Below are 22,884 nucleotides of genomic sequence, written 5' to 3' on the forward strand. Positions count from 1 at the left end.
GGCAATAAACTTTTAGGATCTGTGGGCGAGGGTCTAGATTATTGAAGTTTATGCTTTTCAATGCTAAAACTGGCCTAAGGAGATTTGAGGTCATATTGCATATATGTCGCTTAGAACGTAGGATGGCTCAGAGAATTCCACCACTTCGGATTGCTACGAGAAGCAATTAGAAGTGAGGGCTTAGCATTAGTGGCATTGCGATTTACGGTGCGATAGGGTGCCTTATGATCTGGTCGTAAAGCGTTTTGGTTTCATTCGCCAGTATTAATAAGTTTATAAAGCTAAGCCGTAGATGTTGGCGCACTTGTTTGGCGTTTTCAGTTTTTAGGCCATAAACGGCGTAAACTGTAAAATGTAAACAAAGACGCGGTTGGTGGGCGCACAGATCTGCGAGACCTTGCGATGTCTCAGGTTGCTCTATGCCGGCTCCTACGTTCCTCCGACAATCTCAATTATATGGTTTTATTATGGTTTCATTCTGGAGAGATGCCAAGATCCCAGGTTGCCCAGTCCCCCAAGACCCTGCAAGCTACATTGTACGGCCCGGAGCGAACCGAAAAGGTAAGACGATATTCGAAAATGGGTTTTGTGGCCGGGCCTGAAGTGGAGAACGTGTTAAAGTCACAAGTTCCCTAACACGTCTTTAGGTTATTTGATATATTTATTAAACTAGCCGAACGCTGCGCTCTTTCACTCTGCTGGAGATACTTTATCTGGCGCGACCGAAACGGGTTATCAAAATATCTGCGCTCAGCTGAAGCGTGAGTTGATTAACTCTCGGCTGAGCCACATTTTTTGGTAGTTAGCACACGGGGATAACTATCCGCCGAGTGGCGGATGGCCATCGCCATCGCCATTGCCATGGCCATGGCCATGGCCAAGAGCAACTCCTTGCCGGAGCCCCACTTGGTTCATTTCATTTTTATTTACGTGAACTACTCTGGTGTCCAATAAAATATACGCAGCGAAATCAGATGCAAAACGTGCGACAGGGAGGCAAGAGATTCCCAGCATCTTGTCGCTGAGACACGCGGACGCACTTAATGAGCAGCGATCTTAAATCTTAAAGTCAGACAGGGGCGGCGGTGGGCAGGCAGGGGGGTTCGGGTTCGATGGAGACGTTGTATCCACAAGAGCGTGTATCTCAGGCCCCGATCGCCTGTGTGTCTGTGTGTGAGAGAGTGTGTGTGGAAAGTATCTGGAACTGGCTCTGGCTCTGGCTCTGGCGGGGCTTCATCTTTCTGCACTCGAGAATCTTGGGATCGGGAGAACCAAGAGCCAGCGAAGTGAGAGAGGCGGCTCTCAAATGCTTATGAAGATATTATGAAAAGCAGCACAAGATTCAGTCCCCAACTCCATTCGCTGGCCATGCACATGTGTGTGTGTGTGCATCTGGAAGTGGAGCCTGCATTATGTGGCAAGTTCCATCTCCATCTCCGACTCCATCTCACCTGCAAAAAAGATCAATGACAATTTATTGTCATGACTATGTAAGTTCTCACAGGCGCAGGCGTGCTCAGATAGCCAGATACTCGTGTATCCGCATCTGCATCTGCATCTGCATCTGTTGGCTGCTCTTCCATATTTCAAAGTGACATTCGACTGGCGCATTTCGTTCGGTATATTTGTGGTTTATTGGTTGTAAAGGTAAAATGAAATCTACTTAGTCTGGTTCCTTAGACAAATATCACACACATTGTTAACGCTAGCTAGGCTTAGTTTATACAGATACATTTACTGATAGGTAAGCTTAATACTCATGGATAGAGTCTGGCATTTACAAGTTAGGTATTTTAGTGGATCACCCCTTAATACTCGGATCTCCTGGGGTCAGTGGCTAATCGCAAATGCTTTCAAGGACTCCCAATGGTTACAATTTTGCAGCTTCATTTTATAAGATAACAATTTTCTAGAACCCCTTTGTTAATATAACCCCTCCCAAGCCACTAACCCCCTGACTACTGCAATCGCAATCCAGGTGAAGGTGCATCCACTGCTGCTTCGGTATTTACAGCTTATCAGTCGTGTTGGGGGCAAGTGCTGATGCTATCGATTCATTAGCTGCCCTGGCACTTCTGCACCTGACCCAGCACCCGATCGATGCGCTCCACCAGGATTTTCACGGACTTGTCCGGCAGGGAGGGTAGCACATCCCGCACTCCGGCGCTGGTCGTCCGCTCGAAGAGGTCACGCAGCCGACGACCGGCACCCGCCGCCCGCAAACGTCGCAGGGCGTCGATTGTGGGCCGCCGGAAGACGCACAGGTTGTCCAGCAGGAGGCTGTGGTACGCCTCGTACTTCTTTAGCAGCCGGTAGCCGTGCAGCAGGCCGCTTTCGTTGTCCAGGAAGACGAGCAGCTGCGAGGCGGACTGGCGGGCAAGGTTGTGCGCCGGCGCGGCCATAATGTCGGCGTTCCATTGAAAGTTGTACAGGTTATTAACCACCCGATCGAGGTTCGCGATCAGGTAATCGAAGACGATTAAATCGGACCATTGTGCCAATTCAATTAGTCGCTGCACCAGCGCTCCGTTGGCCGTTTCGGTTCCTGTTCCTGTCTCCTCAATCGCGTTTGATTGATGAGCGGAGCCGGCCGAATTGGCAGCCCCCAACCGCTTGAGTAATCCGTGCGGCTGTGGCTGCGACTGCGCCTGCGCCTGCCTTTCGGATTGCATGTGCCGCGTCAGGTTCCAGACGTCGTGCTTGTTGAGATGCCGCTCCAGCGGCTGGAAGGGCTGTGGTATCCCAGCCGGCTCCAGATCGGGCAGCCAGCGGGTCAGCACCACTGGTCGGCGCTCCTTCCACTGCGCCTGTGTAATGTCGCCGAGGGCAGCGGCCCAATTGGGCGTACTGGTGTCCACCACGGTGGCGGCACTCGGGGCCAGATTGCTGATGTTCAAGAGCTGGCCCAAGTAGTAGCTGAATATCTCGCCCTGAATCTGATCCGTATTCTGGCGGTAGCGGGCACAGGCCCGAGTTCCATCCGCAAAGATCACCAAGCGGTTCTGCATCCTTCCGCATCCCTGCTCCAGTCGAACAACTCGGCCTTGCTCTCCCACGAAGCGTTCCCACGAGACTTGATCCTTGGCGGCGAATCCCTTGGGCAGAGCCTGCTCCACAGTGGGACCCCAATAGACGTCCTCCTCAATGAGACCCGCCTGGCGCTCGCTGGTAGGATTCGTGGACGCGGTCGCCGGAGAACGAAGAGTCTCCTGTGGCTGAGCCCTTTCTGGCATATTCTTGGACAGCCTCCTCTCCGGACCCTTGCGATATCGGCCGCTGGCAGTGCGCTGCACGTGGAACTCCTTAATGCTGCCGTCGTTGGTGTCCAGTTTCTTCACCACCATCGAGTCTGGAGCATCCTTGTCCTGCTCCAGATGAAAGGCATTGCGGAATACCTGCTCGGCACTCAGCTCGTCCGTCTCCTTGATGAACTCCACGCGGTAGCTGCTCAGCGGCTCCACGGCAACCATCTGCATCTGCATCTGCTCGTCCGACAGATCTGGCAAGGATTCCTGGTGGCGGGGCAGGCCGAACATGGGCACAACCACGCCCAGTGCCATGCCGAAGACGAAGGCGGCGAGGATGCTCAGGAGGCAGGCGCGTCGCTGCAGCGAACGGCGCCGGCGCAGCGTCAACAGAGTCATGTGGGTGGCCTCGCTGGGATTGGATTGGAAATTGGAGCTGGGACTGGGATTAGCCCGGTGTTCGGGCGCTGTGATCACGCTGCAGGTGAGTTGATGTTGCTGGCCGCTCAGGTCAAGGCCCAGTGGTTGCTGTGCTTGCTGTAGTTTCTGTTGTCCCGCTTCCAGGCGCTTGATGTCGTACATTTTGCCGGCGGGCCGAAGATCCCGATCCCGATCCCGATCCCTAGTTCCCTGTGGAAGCCCAGACCTGAGGCTCAAAGTTCAAGCCGCTCATGGGGGGCGGCGGTGGAATCGAGGGGGCTGTTGGAGCTGTATTGCTGTGGTGCCTCACAAAGTCGTGAAATTAATTTCTGTCTTTGTTTAATAAATATCAGTGGTTCGTTCTCGGCTGCTGGCTTCGTCCTCCGCTCCTCGTTGGCGACTCGGCGGAGACCGGTTCGAATTTTTCCTCTACGATTTCCACAATTGAAATTGAAACAAAAACCCAGAAACGTGCTCCTCCTGCTTTGGCTCCTTGATCGCTCGCTGATCGTCGCTCGTTTATTTATTTTTATACTCTCCGCTGGACCGCGTCGCTTTTCGCCTTTTTTTCCGACTTTTTTTCGGGTTCGAGTTCGTTTTGGGTTTGGGGGTTTGGGGTTTGGGGTTTGGGTTTATCGATCTATTTTCTGCACGATCACTTGCTGTAATTTTTTATTATACATTTCTGTGCTGGCCGTTTGTTTGTTTGTTTGCTGGCGTTGTGAGCCCGGCGGGCTAATATTTTGCGAGATGGCTAGCTGGCCCTTCGGCCAAACGGACAGTTTCTCTTTTTGTTTTTAATTTCTGGACTTGAGCAGTTGGCGGAGCGATGTGGTGCGCCGATAAAAGCAATTTCGTGGCTCTGAGCTATTTGCCACACCAGCTAAGCGATACACACACTATATGCACACACACGCACACTGCCACACATTGGCACACACTTTAACACTCTGGTGGGGTTGCTTCGCACTCGAATTCCCAGATTCCCGATATTCGCCCGATAATTGCCGCGCGGAGCAAACAACGCGACAAGTTTGTGTGTGTGTTGCTTGGTTTGTTTGTTTGTTTGTTGGGGCCGAGGGAGAGGACAAAGTCCTAGGCTCCGCTTTTAGGCTTTATCAATTTAATTTCTTGTCTCGCACCTTGGCCACTCCACTCGCAGCACCTTCGACTTGGCTGCGAATTGCTTTTATTTGGCTGGCCTCGCTGTATTTCAGCCTTTTTGTCCGCATTCGATCTTCGTCGCTGCGCGCCGAGCGATGTGAGGAATTTTTATGCCTCCGCTTTATTTATTTCGCTGTCCATATGAATTCACTCCTTGCCTCGCGTCCCGTTTCGCGAACGCGTGTTTAGATTGTCGCACTGTATCTGAATGTGAATCTGAATCGCAGCTGGAGCTGTTGTATCTGGCGTTTGCTATGCTGACGGATGTGCGACTGCGCGCCTGCGTACCGCTCGCTTCGAGATTCGCTGACAGACTGGTCGACGAGCGGCTCTCGCCGGGCTTAGTTAAAGACACGCGGCCGAGTCGGTCTGAATCTCACAAGTCGCTCTCTATCTCTCTCTTGTGGTCTTAGTCCGGATCCTGCGAGTCTTGCCGGTTTTGAGTTTGAGTTGAGTGAAAGCCACTGCGCTCTGTCTACATGTACTCTCTCTCTCTCACTCTCTCTCTCTCACTCCCTCTCTGGCAATAAATAACAAAATAGTTCTAAGCCCGAAACCAGGTGTTTTATTTTATCCGACTTTAATTATTAAGTTTGGGTGTGTCTCAACAAAGTCAATTACAGGGAATGTGCGAAGATTATGTTGTTCTCAACACGTAATAAACGATTAAGTATATAGATTATATTATAGGTTTTAAATACATTAATTTTTATATTATTTTGACTGTTGCTTGTTTAACGACCAAACAAAAGTTTATGCAAGCTCCTTTAGGGGCTTCCAATAGTCGGATTCGTTGAGAACTTTTGTAAAGCCCCCAACCACCTTGGCCTCGATTCCTAACTCATCGTTCACATAAATCTTTCCCCTAAAAGTAAAGTTCACTTCGGGTAGATATTGCGGTGTATCTTGCCAGCTCAAATAGAAACGATTCACGGAATATGTGTTGTTCTAGAAGCAAATAAATAAGATAAATAAAAGGCGCTTAAGATCGAATAAAGCTCACACCTTTTTAAAGGGACACTTTTTGGGAAAACCAACTACAGATCTGCGAAGTGCTTGGTAGTATGTTCCCAATATCGAGTGCTTTTCGGTATACTTATTCAGCTGACAAAAGTCCAGTTTCATATTTTTTACTCTTGTTATTTTTTTCTGACCATGTGAGTAGAGTTCAACGTCGCAAATTCCCAACACTTTGTGAGCATCCTTCTTTTCGCCAAGGGTCGCAAAGGCATTAAATTCCATTCGCGAATACAGCTGACACACAACCTTTGTAAAGACATTGTTTTTGGCCACACATTCTATGGTGTTCAATATAATGAGCTGTAGAAAGGGAAAATAAAACATGCATAAAAATAACATAACAAAATAAAATACTATTATAATAACAAACTATGCTTTAAAACTATATACAAGTAAGAATTGGTATAATTCACATGATAATACCTTTTTTGGTTGCCCGCCGGCAAGTGAAATAGCCATAAATAGAGCTAAAGCCCAAGAGATGTAGTATCTGCAACACATTTTACGAACTAAAGTCTGGAACGACTGTTTTGTTCCACAGAGTATTTGCAATGGAACTTAATGGGCAATTTCAATTCAATCAGATTGCACCCGAAATTATCGAAACCCATTCAGTTGAATCCATCTACTCGTATTACCAATCAAAGCACACGTGCGCATTATTTGACATGGCCATGAAGAAACTCATGTATACTTACACACTGGATTTTCACTCAATTTACCTGAGCGACGAAATCTTCGTGGTTTAGAGAAGGAGAGAGAGAGAGGAGAGAGATAGAGAGAGAGAGAGAAAGAGACAGATCGCATTCTGTGGGAGGCTTTTTAGAGTGCCTCTGTTGATTTTAATGCTCAAAGCGGCACATTTGCTGCGCCACATTAAGAAACTAGAATTTGCCTTAAAGAGGTGGCAGTACGAGTACGAGGAGCCAGGAAAGGGTTACGATAAACCGCTCACGAGCACTACAAGGAACTCCCGCCCGGAAAAGCAGGATCCTGAAATCAAAACAACATTTCGATGGCTGTCCGAAAAACGTAAAATGTGAATAAACGTGATAAGTAAGTTAAATCAACACACACTTTAAAGTAAGTCAGGGCATCTTTATTTGCATGTAAATAGGAACGGTAAAGTCAGCTAGGTAGGAATATGCGAGGGATAAACAAAAAGTTGCAGAAATTTCCAATCGATTTTGTTTGTTACATTCAAAAAGTTACCCTAAACAAAAACTGCTATTATTACTGATAGATGGGCGAAATATATCAAATGTGAGATTGTCTCCAGTGTGAAACGTTATCTTATTTCGTTTCAATGGGTTTGAATATAAGTAGTTGAGGAGTCACCAATTTAAGTATTTTAGAGAACGGACATATATCTTTCCTGCTGACTTAAGACGTTTTGGATTTCTGGACCAACGTGTGAGAAATAGAGAGGAAAACGGACCCCTCAGGATTACCATCATTATTCGGAGGAGACAAATCGGAGAAGGGAGAGTATTTCAGAGACAAACGAAATACCCAAGGAGCGAACCATCCAAAAGAACGATGGCAGAAAGAAGAGAAGAACTGAAGTAGGAATGCGATACTTAAGGAATCGACACTACGATATCCACTAATATTCTAGATCCTTAGATAAAGAAGTCAAAATATATTTCGCAGAGAGTAAACCGATATCAGCTTGCCTAAATATCTACACTTAAGCTGCCTATATCAATATCATTTCCTCTGATTAACTTGACACTTTTAGAGATCAGCTTTATATTGCTTACGACCAGAAACTTATATTTTAAAGCTAAAAGCCCATTAGTACTAACAGTGGGCCATAAAACTGATACGAAACGCTTTTAGAGTGACAAGAAAATTATAATTATTGACTATCTAGAGGGCACGACTATTATAAATTTGAGGAGACTCTAAAACGCCCTGTATTGATATGCTAAATAAATATTTAAATCAATATTGACTGGTTATTTGTATCCGAAATCCATATACCCCTTACTGCCGCACATAGGAGGTATGAAAACAGTTGGAAAAAATATGATCAAGGAATGTAGACATAACTTGACAGCGTGCTTAGAGAATTTCTACTCCGGCCTGAGGACAGAGTCGCGATCTGAGAAGACTTCGCTCCGAAGAGTCGGGAGAATCGGGAAGACGAGGCTACGGCCTCGAAGAACGAAGATAACAACAGCTTGAGCCCGCTGCATTCTTCAGTGTCTGCGTGAGAGAGAGAGAGAGCGCGCACGGGAGAGAAGGAGAGAGAGAGAGAGTGAGTAAACAGGTAAAAGATACAACCTGGTTTTGACTCAGAATTGGGCTCACGATTTTCGGTTGCAGTTTAATTTAATAAAGTGAGAGCATGTTCGGGCCTAATTGAATTTGCAGTGTTGGCGCACTGATCGAACCAGAATTCGGCGGTGTTATTCGCCAGCAAACAAAGCATAAAAACCCATGGATGAATTTTCCATTCGGAACCGCACAATGCACAAGTTAATTATGCGCCAATCGAATTTGATGTCTTTTTGAAAAAGCTTTTAAGGTGGATTTTGTTTGGGAATCGAACATTATCAGTTGTGCGCCATCAATTGGGAATTTCGCCGCTAAAAGTCGACTCGGCTCCATTTTGACTTGTCGCTATTTTCGTGGCTTTTTATTTGCCAAATGCCCCGCAGTAATGTGTCTGTTGAAATCGTCAGTTTAAGTCAAATTAATTAACATTAATTTTTGTGGCTCGTTTCGAGGCATGAAAACAACCGGGTGGCTGGGCTCAGCTCAGCTCAGCTCTTTTCATTGGATGTGTGTAAAATTAATGTCTGTTTTGATGATAAATTGGAACTCGTTGGAGCTTTGTTTTATAGATTTCATTTCCAACTGGCTCTTGCCAATACGGTGGGAACCAACGAACCGCTGGTGGTCGCGTTATAGTTATTTCGTAGCCAGCGCCGAACCCAGAGGTTAATCGAATTAAACAAATACCTGACAGAGAGCTGAACTCTTTGAAAAATGATCTATTATGAACCGACCGTATAACTGTGCCCTGTCTTCTCTGATTGCCTGCTGATGGCTGCCCCGGCCAAGTTCGTTGCCTAAGTCATTGGATGTGGGAAACACACACATGCGCACGCAAGAGACACTTTGCGGCGGCACAGCTCTGGTTTTAATTATTTGCAGGCTGCGTATAAATTTCAGGCGAAACGAACAGCCAAAGACCCTCCAAAAAATAAACTAAAGAAACGGGGAAACACACTGAAACCAAAATTAATTTTAGGTCGAGTTTACGGTTTGGAAATGAAAAATGAATCGGTCAGAGGTGAGCAGAGAGTGAAAACATATTATTGAATGTGGTATGTGGCCCTCATTAAATTATAATGCGTTGAGATTATATATTAAAAGTATTTTTTTTACATATGACAACATTAAATCAAATAAATTTTTGCCCGGTGCTGAAACTGAAACGGAAAGCATTTGGCGAAGTTTGTTAAGCGCAAATTCCTCGGATGCTTGCAGTGCGCAACAATTTGGAACATTTTGTTGAACACAAGAGGAGCAAACAGAGAGCAGCCATCGGAAAAATGAAGTAAAAAAGCGTTGGACGTCGCCTTGTGGTCAACGAAAGTGAACTGTGAAGGACATGAGACACGGGCTGGTACCCCACCGCCTGAGTTCGCTCCCTGGACTGGACAATCGGAAACTAGATGGAACTCGAGTGTTAGCTGCCTTTGTTTGCTCTGCTAGATTCCAGACCACTCATCCTAGACCCAGACGCTGGCGTCGTCGCTGACGATGACGACTTGGACGACCTCAAGAGGCAGGAACTCACTCACTGCACCCAGATCTGCAATATCTGCAGTATCTCCTGGCACCTCGCCCTGGGATATCGTCACGGGCCGTCAGCGCCTCCATCCACACAGGTCCTAGTCCCAGCCGCACTTGAGCTCGGCATCAACCGCATCATCCAGAGCCATAGTCACAGTCGCAGTCGCAGTCACATCCATATCCACAGCCACATCCCCATCATCGCCACTTGCCACGGACTGTGCCTGCGACCTCGACTGTCGCGCCGTCAACTTGGATAGGGTTTGTTCAAGCATCTCCGCAGACGGCAGGGCACAGTGGTTCCAGGGTTATTAGATTCTACACAAGACTGACACTGAATGAAATTGCAAATAAGCATTCCTAGTACTACTTTCATTTGTTGACAAAAAGACGATATATTTCACATTTTAAACCATAAATGTAATAGGCCAAAATGTTATGCAAATGAAGCCACTGTTTCGGGTCAGAATCAGATTTGTAGCCAGACTCAGGGTCTGTGGCTTAGTACTAGGTGCCAGGGCCTGACCTGAGTTAAACAAATTCATTAAAAACTCGTCACTTTGCGCAGATCACGCTGACTTGGCACATCTTGGCTGGGGGCCCATCCATCCGCCATCCATTCTCGATCCTCGTCCTCTGGCTGCAGTCCTCCACATCCATGCTGCATCCTCGTGTTGAGCACCAAGTGTGTTGGTTTTTGGCTCTGGCCTGTGTTTCTGGCCAATGAAGTGCCGGCCACGTTGTTCATTTTTGCAGTTTTAGGGCGATGGAAGGACCCTTTTGGGAGACCAAAGACAATATTTTCGTAGCATCCCTTCACAGTGTGTTTGCACTTCCTACGGCAGAGGCTTTCGTTCTACTCCGCATGTTTGTATTCCGTTTCGAAAGGCACTTCAATCAACTTGATCTCCAGCACACAGGCGATCCTCGATCCTCGAGCCCAAACCACTGGCATTTCTCTTGAGAAAGCCAAAGCTCCAAACGCGATAAGCGGCGGTGGCAGTTGCATGCTTCATTGACATCTGGTGGCTGGGGCATAGAGTTAGCAAACCCGGCTCTAACGGCGGCTCATAATTGTGGGACCTCAACCTGGCAGAGATAGGTTTCCAGGAAGTACGCACTGTGTGTGCCCGCCGCCGCCACTGATGCCGCCCGTTGATGTCGCCACCAAATCAGCGAATTCCCCAAACGCATCGCCACCAACACACTCCGTTCCCCTTAACGAATGACTCAGACTGGTTTCCTTGGGATGTGCGAGGGTGCGATGGGTGCGATGGGAAGATGGGCATGGGCATGGGCACGGGCATCCCAATGCGATGCGGTGACTTTCCCTTTCACCAGCAATATGAATTGGCCGCCATATAAACGCTGTAGTATCGCCCATATGCGCACGCATCGATCCACTGTCATTCCCCGTTGCTGCCACCGAAGATATCGCTTTGCTATTCCCCTTTTATGGCTGAATGGAAGTGGAACCCTGGACTCGGATGAGGTCCCAAACCCAAACCCAGACCCGAACCTGAACCTGAACCTGGATCGCCGCCGCAGACAGAAAAAACCCCGAATAGCCGGCATACAAACGCGCTTGTAATTTTAAGGCCCAAGACCGGAGAACAGAGAACTTGGATCTCAGAGCTCTGAACGATCCCAAGCCCAAAACCCAAACCCAAACCGAAGACCCCGGCCCAAGACAGGCCAAGTATGACGATGATGACAAACAAGGATACCAAACTCAGAATACCAAGGAATTCTTTGGGATAATTAAAAGCACTTAAGTAGGAATTTTTTCGTCTCTCTTTCATTCTGTCTCTCTCTATCCTTTTGTTTTTTCTGGCTGTCTGTCGCAGTTTTGCTCCCTGTTAAATTAATATAATTTTATATATAGTATATATATTATGTACGCGGACCGAGGAGCGATACATATGCGGCTCAGGATTGCTAATTAACAAATAGCCATCAAGGCTTTGATGGTATATTTTTAGTTTTTTTTTAAGATAAGTGCTGATTTTATGTCTCTAAAATATCAACATTTTCTTAAGCATACAATGTTTTTCTTCTAAAGCTATTTTTATATTTGGTATATTTCGTATATTTGCCTATACGACTTAATGAAACAATATTTTTTCGATTTCTTGTTAATTTTTGTATTTCTTTGAATTAAGCTAATTGAGCAACCATTTCAAGATCGTAAGTTCAAAAGTCAAGATCATTGTAAGTTTGGGAGTGCTGTTAATGCGATTGTTCACAAATTGCTGCGGTCATTCGGTTCCATCAAAACATTAATTTTTATTTCATTATTTGTTTTGCAGGTCCAATCGCTGGCTCATGCAAATTCTTGTCGGCGCTGGGGATTGTGAAATGCTTTTAGCTGATATTCAATATTTTGCCTTCTTTTCTGCATTCAAGGCGAACTTGAACTTCGTCGGAACGGGGACTGTGACTCGGGTGTGATTTGTGGGCATTTCGCGCAGAGACACTTCATTTATCACCTTCGCTGGAGCGGCATCGGATTCGCTTTGAGTCCCGGTATCGGTATCGCAGGCAGCCTTGACCTTGACGAAAGATTTCGCGACGAACCCAAAATCTGTCCGAGATCTCGGGGAACTCACGGTGCGAGGGTGATCACAACAACATCGAGAATAAACATTTATTTGTGCGGTTTCGACCCGACTTGGCTTTGGGTTTTTGCTTTGTTTCTACTTTGTTTGTTGCCTGCTTTTGGCCTTATTAATGATGCAAGGCGCGATAATGACGCATGCATACCAGACCAGGTCCCATAATACACAAATGCTAAGTGCTTCCGATTCGGCTCCCCTCTTCAGCCCACCTTCACCCTCGTCGTCATCGCCTCGTCCCGGCTACTATCTTTTCTAGGAGCTGTGGCACTGCCACAAAATGCCAGGAATGGTGTTAAGCACGATTAATTCATCGACAAACCTCCTCTTCTCCGTACCACCGAGCCATTCCAATCCCATTCCCATACCATCCTCGCTCAGTCGAAGTGCTCAGTGTCGAAGGCGAGCGCTAAATAAATAAATGAATTAATGGCCAATGCATGTGCGGTGCAGAAAAATCAATTAAATAAAATACGAAATACGTATACGGATACGTTAAACATGCTGCCGCGGAGCAGCGAACGAGGCAAGTGGCAGCAGTGGCAGCAACAAGTTGCAGCCGGCAGTTAATGTGCGGCTACACTGAAAAAATACACGTCTATAATCAGTTTTTGATTTGTTTCACTCGTTGGGTGATGACCTAAAATGTGATCAAATTTTATTCATTTTCAATTGCATCATCACTTAATAGATGATGATGAGGAAAAAGGTAAGGATATATTTTATATATTGTTATATGCACACGCACATTAAAATGTCCTACCATAGGTAATATTCACCTGTTTGTTATTAATCTTTTAATTGGCAATACAAAATGTTTAACCAAAACGCGATTATTTAAATTTCTAAGGACTTCACACCTACATCTCTCAGTGAATCTTTGTGTGGCAGTTTGGGCCCGACTATGCAGATGCAGATGCAGACGCCGACTGCTGTTTGCTCCTTGGCTGACTTGGTTCACTTGGCACTGGACCAGGCACAGCAATATTAAATTGTTACTCTTTGGACAATTTGAACACGCGCAGGCGCAAGAAAACAACAGCAAATAAAGAAAATAAATCTAAAAAAAAACGTATACAAATTCAGCTTAAAAGAAGAGCGGCAGGAGAGATCCAAACGCAATCGCAGATCGGTTGCTCGATCAATGCGGCAGATTGGCAAAGCAACACTCCACTTCCACTTCCACTCCGGTCCGGTCCCGACCTGGCATCCAGATCACAGGCGGAGCTGTCAGGCTGGGCCTCCTCTATAAGGTCGGGGCATGTGTTGGATCCGCTGGAGTTGCTCGCAGTGGTAATTAACTCGTTTGCTATTGTAAATGCCTCATTGCAACACTTTTGATGCCGATTGCAACTGCATCAGCAACAGCGGCTCAGCCGGATCTGGAGAGGCCACATCAGTGGGTGGTCCCTGGGTTGGGCGGCCCGTTTGATGGCCATAAATGTGTGATCCACAGCCCAGATGCCAGAGCCGCGATCCCCGATCCCATATCCGGAAACCAGCTTTGCCAATCGCTTATGAATGGATTTAACCTTGAGTCGAAATTCCTGGAATTAGCGACACTTTGGCCATAAAGCACCCACACACACAGCGGTGCCAAGCCCAGGCAAAATCTTTAAAAACCTCGAAAACCCCTTTCTAACAATGACAAATCCATGCCGAAACCTCGCCAGATTCCCAGACCATGATGGGGCAGGCTATCCTCACACGACATCGCCGCATATATCGTGGTACCTGCCACCTAATGGATTTTATTTGTGGCCCGCTCTCACAGAGATCTTTAATTTTGGTCGTTTTGGTGCTCGTCTGAGTGGACCTGAGTGTCCCTGGCCATTGCGAATATTTTTATTGTAGTTAATTTGAGTTTGTTGTTCCTCCCGCTGACTCGACGCCAATGGTCTGGATCTGGATGTGGATGTGGATGTGGATGTGGGTCCGACTATGACTCAATTAGCTGCGGCGACCCATGCAAGGCCAAAACGGCGAACTGGGCGCAGTCAATTGATGATGGTTGGGGATCGGTCATTTGATAGATTATGAGACCGTGAAACGATCGTTAAAAGAGGAACCAAACACAAACAATTTTTCTGTTTATAAGAGCAGTTCAAAGTGGAAACGTAATAATTGCAACCATTACGTAGATAGCAAATCTAAGGTAAATTAAGGAAAAGAATTTAAAAATCTCATAGTTTTACATAGTTTATTTACAATACAATTAACTTATAATAACTTAAGATCATCGAATCCTCACAGTTTCGTTGGATCTTTAAGCAACTATTTAGCTGTCTCATATTATTCGATATACAAGGGAATTTCCATTAAAAAGTAATTTCAATAGTTTCAAATCGGAGCGTAGATCCGCTTTATAGCCCTGTTAAGATCACTTCTCACTTTCAATTGTCCAACAGGGGCGGACAACTCCTTTTTTCAAATCCCACAAAATCCAAAACCGAAAGACTTAGGCAGCGAACTTTGTCGCATAAAGGAATCGGAGACACGAGCAACTTATGCAAATAACACCGGTTCCAGCGGTGATGTTGTTGTCGCTGCTGTTGTTGTTGTTGCTGTCGCCATTACCTGTCTGTGGCATGTTTGGAGTGTTGGAGGCGCTTCCTTTTTTGCCGCTCAGCCAGGATAAACAAAGACCTTAAGCAGACAGCAGGATGTGTCAGACATAATTTTCATAATTTTACGCCACGAATCTGCAAGATTTCTGGCATTTACTTACGCCCCGCCCCTCGCCCCTTTTCCATCTCCAGTTCTTGAAACTTAATACGCCACCAGCAACAGAGTGAATAAGGCAGCGAGGGTGAGAAAGAGAGTGCAGTTCCCTGTCCCAGCCGCAATCCCAGGAACCCCGAAACCCCCGAGCGTCTTCACCTCGTGGTCGGTCGGGTTCTGAGGTGTGAATTTTTAACCGGATATGAGTGAAACGCATCTTCCAGGACAACCCAGACGACGCCTTCATTCTCGTCGTCATCGTCAGGGCTGCGACACAATTCTTAGGAGACTGACAAACTGACTGACAAACCAGAAGAACGGCCAGGGGCTGGATCGTATTTAATGAAATGATAGATTGACGGGCGGCCACAGCAACTCCTTTCCCCTCCCAATCGAGAAAATTTCACTCAAGCACATGCCACTTTGGCTTTCATTTAATACATTCAATTCGCCGGCTCCCCCCTATTCACCTCTTTGCTGTCATTTTGCGAAGCGCTTTAAATCCATTCGCATGTAAACAATCGAATTACACATGCTCGCCTGGACTTAACACCAAACAGATTAGATGAGCGGCTCCCGGGAATGGCGATCGGATAGTGGGAAGTGCCGACGCGACAGTTCCCCTGTAGGAGATTGTCTGGGAATGCAACTGAAGCCAATAAAAAGAGTTGACTTTCTACCCAGTACGTAAAGATATTATGGGGTAGTTTAAAAAACAAAGGGTTTCAGCGGAAAATGTGAAGTATAAAATGTCATATACATACCCATTAATTCATTTTTCTTAGTATACAGCTGGGATTCTATATAGCCATAGCTACTTAAACCTTAGCCTGTCTTCAACTGTAATTTTGACGTCTCTATCCATCATTTTGTTAAAATATTTGATTTATCTTTCTAAATTCCGAAATGTCAATAAAAATTCGATGCATGACATTTAAGCTTATTGAATTAATAATACAGATATTTAACTAATTATTGTTAAAGGTATAAATCATACAAAGCATTATAAAACAGGCAACAGTTAAGTAATATCGAATATAAAACATTAATTTAAGCCCCTTATTTGTAAAGTGTTCACTGCTTTGTGATTTCTAACAGGCTGGGCTTAGCGAGCTGTTAAAATTCAGCTGGCATCGGATATCTGAAAAGTCGGGTAATCGTCCGAAATGCAGCCAAAATGTTGCCTAACTCCTCCGGTTTAGCATTCGAGTGGGTCTCGCTGAGATTGCTCGAAGATTGCGGTCCCTAAATGGCACGACGACCTTTTCACACCTTCCTCCGGCTCCGTCGCCTGTTCTTCCTATTGTAATATTTCATTTTTATTCTTTTTATGGCCCTGACAAAGACGCGCTGGTATCGATTTCACTTGCATCCGCTTTTGACAAACTTCTTTGAAATGGACTTTGACAAATTTCGTCTGGCCGAAGGGAAACTTTTCCATTGTTTTTCCGTGTCATCGTTTTGGGTAAGCAAAACCCAACTCGTGCAGTCGTGTAGACGGGTCAAAGTCATAGACATATCTACGAAAGCGGCGCCAGTCGCCGACCCGATCTATTTTTATACCAAGCGCTTTTCCCATTTCCATATTCTAATTGCAAATGAAAGCGAAATGTCGCCAACTTCGCCCACGAACGTCTGCCATTCGGATCAGCAACTATTCATATTTGCATCTTGCTACCCGTCTACTCAAATGCCCGGGCGATAAGTTGTCATAAATTTGAGCCAATGTCTGTTCGACGCAAACGTAGATGCAAATTCGCTGCCCGAGCTGTTGTGGCATAATTTTTATGGCCAAACGCCTGTCAAACGCAATTGAATGAATGCGAACAGCATCCATAGACGGACAGAGCTTCAGATTCAACCTGGCCAGCAGGCCAGCTGCGGCGACCAAGGCATTTAGTTGGACAAGCTAAGTTACAAGCAAGCCAGCTGCTGGGGAAACCGCCGAATAGAGTTTACTTGAGTTACTTGCGTTTATCTCAAGCGATGTCAGGGTATTAGCCGCATTAATCCATTGGGAGACTTAATTATTTTACAAAATACATGGAAATATTACTTAAAGCCTTTTTATAAAGCTATAAAGAAAGAAAACTTAAAATTAAATCATTAGCAAATTATGTGCAAATATATCAGGTATAAAACAAAATCTTTAGACTTTTTTATATGTGATTTATTGGCTTAGAGACGTAAGTAATATTCCATTTTATTCATCTTTTGCAAAATACGTCTTTTTCGATACGATACATACTCATATCAGCTTTCGAGTTCGTTTTCTAAGTCTTTTGAATTTCCTAATACCAACTTTGCACCAACTAAAATTTGCAGCTTAAATTAAACTATTAAAAGTGTATTCACACTTCCTAAGTCTACCTTTAACTCCATTTGCTTTATTCAACACGTAAATTCAATTGGCGCCTTTTAAGCATTCAAATGATTTACACCGAAATATATTCGCAATGCAGTTAGCTTCGATGGATCGATGAAACTGGATTCAGTAGCCGGGCACATATATCGTTAGTGGGCTTATTTGTCTGCCTGGAATGTGAGCTTGGCTAATCAGTGGCATAATTAATATTAATTTATATGAGAGTCAAGTGCACTTATCGCCAATTTGCATTGGCGCATGGCAATTGTCGCCTTCCTTCCACTGAGAATACCAATGATATCTTGGCAGTGAAATGAAAGCACATACCACTAAGCACAATCGAGCTGCGCAACAAAGAAAGTATAGAGGGAACGAGCTGGTGAAAGAAACTGTAACAAGTTCAGCCACTCAACCCGGTCACTTGGCACTTGGCACATTTTTATGACCGGGCCAAATCGACCGAGCTCGAGGTTTGGAGTTCAGAACTGGGCTGGCTGGTCGCAAAGACAACTGAAAAGTGTTTTGTTTCGTTTCGTTTTGTTTCGCTTCGATTCTCGAGCCACCATCTCGAAACTGGAGTTTATTTTGTTTTTTCTTAACGAGGCGCTGCCAAGTCACTGTCAAAATATTGAAATAAAGGAATTTTCAATTTTAATTTCTTTAGCGCTCATCGTTCAGCACACACGAACCACGTGAAAGGCCACGAAATGGGAAAATAAAGTAATAAGGGGCGAGCAGCTAACGTTCCAAGGAAGTGACTCTGTTCTTATGTTAATTATTGTTATTCTAAGCGCTAAATAAGCGTGGGTAAATAAAAAGCCACGTCCCCCGACTTGAAAGTAAGTATAAGAAACCTTTTTCAGAATTGACACATGCAACATATTATGTATGCCCCTTTTTTCCATTAACTTCCTAACAGCAAACTGGGGGAAAATGTGTTAAAAGATCGCCAAGGTTTAGCATATTTTAACACTGCAGGTTGGGCTCAAACTAGATTTGACTGATCTCACCATGTAGATAGAACATTTCCACATAACATCTGTGTGTTCTGGGAACTTATCATTTTGTAGTAGCAGGGAATACACTTTATAGGGAAAACAAACTTAAAGGGGCTGAGATTTATTACTATGCGTGCTTTTTGGTAACGCCCAGTTAGTTGTAAGATTGTAAAACCAAAAAGGTATTCACATTTATCATAACAACCATTTTAGACCGTTGCTTGCTTGATCGCCCCGAACAGCTTTATTGCCTCACTTTCGCTTTCCCAAAGGGATTACTTATTGAATCGGGACTAGCGGCCATAATTTGAGTGCGGCTAAGTCCATCAACTGCTCCGATTTATTTTTTCTTGCTGAAAGAGAGGAATATAATTTTGATTCAGTTCTTTTGGTCCGCAGTCCCTTTCTCAACGAGCGATTCTGAGTTGATTTTAGCCGGGCTGCAACCTTGCTGGCCTCCTCATTTATGCAAATTTCACTCAATATGCAAAACATAATCATTTTGTTATAAGCCACGGAGAACGCACTGCGGACTGGACCTGAACTGAACACGCCCTCAGCCTGGAGAGGGGATGCAGCCGGTCGGGCTCCGACTGCGACTCCTCCCGAGCAATAAAGCAGCCAGCTCCAAATAACTCAAACTATCACGATGCCACAGGAGATCGCAGAAGTGATCGAGGAGCGCAGGAGCAGGGGCGGCAGGAAAAAGGAAGAAGGAGGCGGGCGAGGCAGGCACACACTCAGGGCGGAGGACGATCAATCGTTTAAAAATTTAAATAATATATATGTTTGCCAGTCGGCGGGCAACTCGCAACTCGCAACTTGCAGCGCGCAACGCGAAACTGTAACAGTCGAGAGATGTCGGAGTTGAAGTAGGTGGAGCTGATTCAGCTCCAACCAAGGAAGCGGGAGCAGGAGCATCAGAAGCCGGTCGGCAATGAGGGGGAATAGGGGAATTGGGGCTGGGACAGGAGTCGTGGCAAGTTCAGTGAGTTGAACGCATATCGGGCGCATGCCCCGCAGCGATTTATGCTTAAAACGGTGCAGATTCCTGTGCCCCAGCTACACAGAGAACAAAATCAACTAATTTGGATTTAGTTATCACTACGGACCAACTCAGTGACCTAAATTTCAGAAAATAATTGAAAAGGTGATTACATGGGTGAAAAATTTTGGATAAACCAACATTTGAGTTGATTTGACTTCGCTTAGTCTATAAAAAAGTATCTACATAATTCGAGTTATAGTAAACGCGCAACAGGAAATATGTATATTTCTCCAAGTGTCGTGTCGGAGGAGCCACAAAGGAAGCAGGAGCATTGGAACAGACCAGGATGGGGCAGCAGGGGGATCTTCGGGGTGCCGAAGACCAGACAGCTAGGCTGCATATTAAGCGATCTAGTGATCCGCGATCGCCGGCAATAATGTTTTCACAGGTTAAAGAACTTTTTTGGAGCATGTCGGGGTGTGTCCGCTGAGTGCATCTCCTCTTGGTGCCCGGTTCCGCTCCCCAAATCTCAAATCCCCTTGCGCCTGCGAGGTTTCGGGCCTAGGTGAGCAGCAAGACAGTTAATTGATTCGAGACGAACTTCTTTGGAAATCTCGCTTGAAATACGATTTATCTGGCCGTCGATCAATGCAGAATCATTGAAGCAAATTAATGAAGCACTGGGTTGACAATCCCACAGGAATCGGCTCTGATGAGTCACATACATCCAGCATTAAGCTGATCATCATGATCCCCAATTCGAGTACCAATCCCCCGCCGCCTTCGCACAGAAATCGCTCTTGATGGAGGTGTGACAGCTGCGCTTTTGATTGTTTTGGGTTTGGTTTATGACTTCCACACGGGGGATCAGCTAGGAATCCATCGGACGTTCTCCGGTGATCGGCTTACGCTGATTGATAATGTAGCTCAATTAATTGTGAATTGTAATTTCCAGTAGCACCAGATTGGCTTGGCATTCAAATGCAACTGTCGGCAGGCCTGTCAGCCGGAACTCAAAGCTCAAACCCATTCGAATGGAATGATTATGAATAGTAGGCAAGCTGCCTGCCGACTGGCAAACCGCAAATGTAAGTAAACGCTTCTACCTCCAAAGATCCTCTGCTCCATCGCTCAGATCGCAGACAACCGCAGAGATAATCCCGAATGTGGTCGCATTTTGTCGCCATCTTTCCGCCTTTGCCTTTTGGTTAATGAAATTCAAAAATCCATTTCCTTTGATTGCCGCTGCTGCCCGGCAAGCAAATCCAATTGTCTGCCGTTCGAGGTGAGCCATAAGGTGTGGCACTTGCCCCCCGATTGCCACTGTTGCGGTGGCTGCCACAGGATGACGGCGTATCCGAGCGATCTGGAAATATGAGATGTGAGATGGGGCCAAATGCCGCGCCTCCGCCTTTCACAGATGACGCTATTTCCTCGGAAATGGTTGCCAGCCAATACTAAACTCGGTTTCACATATATAAATATAAATACAAATAAATACGCGATAAAAGACCAATGCCAATGTGTAAAGGATTATGCTCCTTACATCGATAGCTCTTTTAATCTATATCGCATCAATTATCTGAATACAACATAATATATGTACATTAAGTATTGAAACCTTTAATCGCATTTTTTTTTCAAAATACTTGTATAGTTTATATTTTTCATTTTCCTTAAACCACAATTAAACAATAAATAACATTTTCTGCCATCCAAATCCCAGTCCCGAACATTTTTAAACGCACGTTTCTCGAGGTCTTGTATCGACATCAAATGCGGATTTCAGAGCTGCTTTGATTGACAGTTAAACGCCGCACTGCAATTTGCAATTTGGCACATTAATCATGTGCCGCGTGTTGCACACACATTCGCAAAACAGGTGGCAGCAGGTTGGCCAAGCAAACTCGACTCATTTGTGTCGATTTTCGTCGTCGTCAGGTGAATGTAAATGCGATTTGGTGTCGCCAAAAATGCCAGGCACGAAATATAAAAAACATAAATAGAAGCAAAAAACTATTTGATTTGCAAGTGACATTCACTTTTTGCCGGCGCGACAAAAATTTAATCAAATCTCATGTAATTATGACATTTGCAAATGTTCGCCTTGGCGCGACTCCCTCGTCCGTCTCCCTCTGAATGGGCGGCTATCAGAGATCCGAACAATGCCAAATAGTTAACCAAATTCACGAATGGTCCAGGGGTTAATTGTAAAAATATTCAATTCCATTCTGTAGGCATTTTTCGACTCTATGGAAACGATCTGCGAAGGCCGTTTTGAACCGTATTTATGCACGCTAAATTGGACACCATTGGTTAAGATCTGCGTGTGAATACACATTTTTATTACAATTCTACAATTTCCAGATATTGAGCATAAAGCTTGCACTAAAAAATAAAATAATACAAATATTTAAAAATTCTTTGTCATTTCGTTAGTTGCTCTGAATTTCTGCAAGTCCCAGGCAACTAGCACTTCTTGATTTCTGATCATAAATCTGTATACGCTAATTCATCGCCCTCATAACAATTTTCACTTCGAATTAGCATTTTTCACAATGCAATTATACAAACTTCTATGCAATCCTACAACCCTTAACTTTGTGAATATCTCCCGCTCTGTTTTCATTGGCTGCTCAACCGAAGCCCTTCTCCTACAAACCCTTCGAGTGCCCAAGACATTCAAGGTTTTGCGACCATCAGGTTCCCGCGGTAATTTCAGCTCAATTAGGGAAATGTGTAATTACTCGATGGAACAGCAAATGCTGCATTTGCGAGATAATCTATCTGGTTAGCCAGCAGTGCGAACCGAACTTGACCGGGCCGAGAAATGCAGGAAAGCCAAACGGAAGTGGCGAGAGGGCGGCGTCTGGGCTCTTGACATTGTTTTTGTCAGCAGACTTACATGGGACCGAACATGGACCTCGACTTTGGACGGGAGAGGCCAAAGCCGCCGCCGGAGTGGGTTTCCGGGACCGGAGGAGAACGAGGAGGAGGGACTCGCTGGGCACTGCGGATGGCATGCAAAACAAGCAAACTGACAGACAGCCAACCAGGCAGCGACATGCAAAGTCGACAACAAGAACAAATTGCTGCCGTTGGAGGTTGCCACAGCTGCCCCATCTGGCAGGCCGCGGAAAGCCGGGGGAAGTTCGGGGGGAAAACGGGGGCAATGGATATGGTCCATGGTGCACGGCCAGGAAGACCAGGAAGCCGGAGACGGCCTGCTCCGTCATAACTCAGTCTATTGGCTTGTTAAGCGAATTTTCCAATATCGCCGCGTTTCAGGTTCGTAATTACGAACTGCGTCTAGGGCCTCTATGAGCTTTACACTCGGAAAAACCAGAACGAATTTCTGCTAACAACGTTTCTGTTAAGTGAATTACAAAAATTGGCTGGTCAGCTCAAAGAACCCGAAGGAGCAGCTTAACCCTAATCAACAGTTTCTATAAACTAAGTTCTAATTTCAGAATACCTTTTTTTCAGTGCATGAATCGTGCGTGCCTCGCCGTAGATGAAGCCTCGATTGGTCGATTGG

The 22,884-nt window shown here is 45.5% G+C and overlaps 1 protein-coding gene and 2 long non-coding RNA genes across 3 annotated transcripts; 1 reads left to right on the forward strand and 2 right to left on the reverse strand.

Annotated features, from left to right (window-relative positions):
- Nucleotides 1-1,610: 1,610 nt before the first annotated feature.
- LOC6547054 (extracellular serine/threonine protein kinase four-jointed) lies at nucleotides 1,611-5,203 on the reverse strand. Its single transcript, XM_001974607.3, has one exon. The coding sequence runs from the start codon at nucleotides 3,825-3,827 to the stop codon at nucleotides 2,058-2,060; it is 1,770 nt and encodes a 589-aa protein (XP_001974643.1). The 5' UTR covers nucleotides 3,828-5,203; the 3' UTR covers nucleotides 1,611-2,057.
- A 457-nt stretch (nucleotides 5,204-5,660) lies between these two features.
- LOC113564306 lies at nucleotides 5,661-6,305 on the reverse strand. The gene is made up of 3 exons (XR_003407904.1): nucleotides 6,273-6,305; nucleotides 5,835-6,149; nucleotides 5,661-5,777 (listed from the first exon to the last, which is right to left on the reverse strand). It is a non-coding gene; the product is annotated as an uncharacterized LOC113564306 (long non-coding RNA).
- A 379-nt stretch (nucleotides 6,306-6,684) lies between these two features.
- Nucleotides 6,685-7,280, forward strand: LOC113564292. The gene is made up of 2 exons (XR_003407883.1): nucleotides 6,685-6,905; nucleotides 7,205-7,280. It is a non-coding gene; the product is annotated as an uncharacterized LOC113564292 (long non-coding RNA).
- Nucleotides 7,281-22,884: the final 15,604 nt, after the last annotated feature.

The sequence above is a fragment of the Drosophila erecta genome, unplaced genomic scaffold (genome assembly GCF_003286155.1).
Source record: "Drosophila erecta strain 14021-0224.00,06,07 unplaced genomic scaffold, DereRS2 tig00000092-arrow-pilon, whole genome shotgun sequence".
In the NCBI taxonomy this organism is placed as follows: Eukaryota; Metazoa; Arthropoda; class Insecta; order Diptera; family Drosophilidae; genus Drosophila; species Drosophila erecta.

Excerpts from the sequence above, each read along its gene's own strand:
- LOC6547054 (XM_001974607.3), bottom strand. The coding sequence starts at position 3,827 with ATGTACGACATCAAGCGCCTGGAAGCGGGACAACAGAAACTACAGCAA.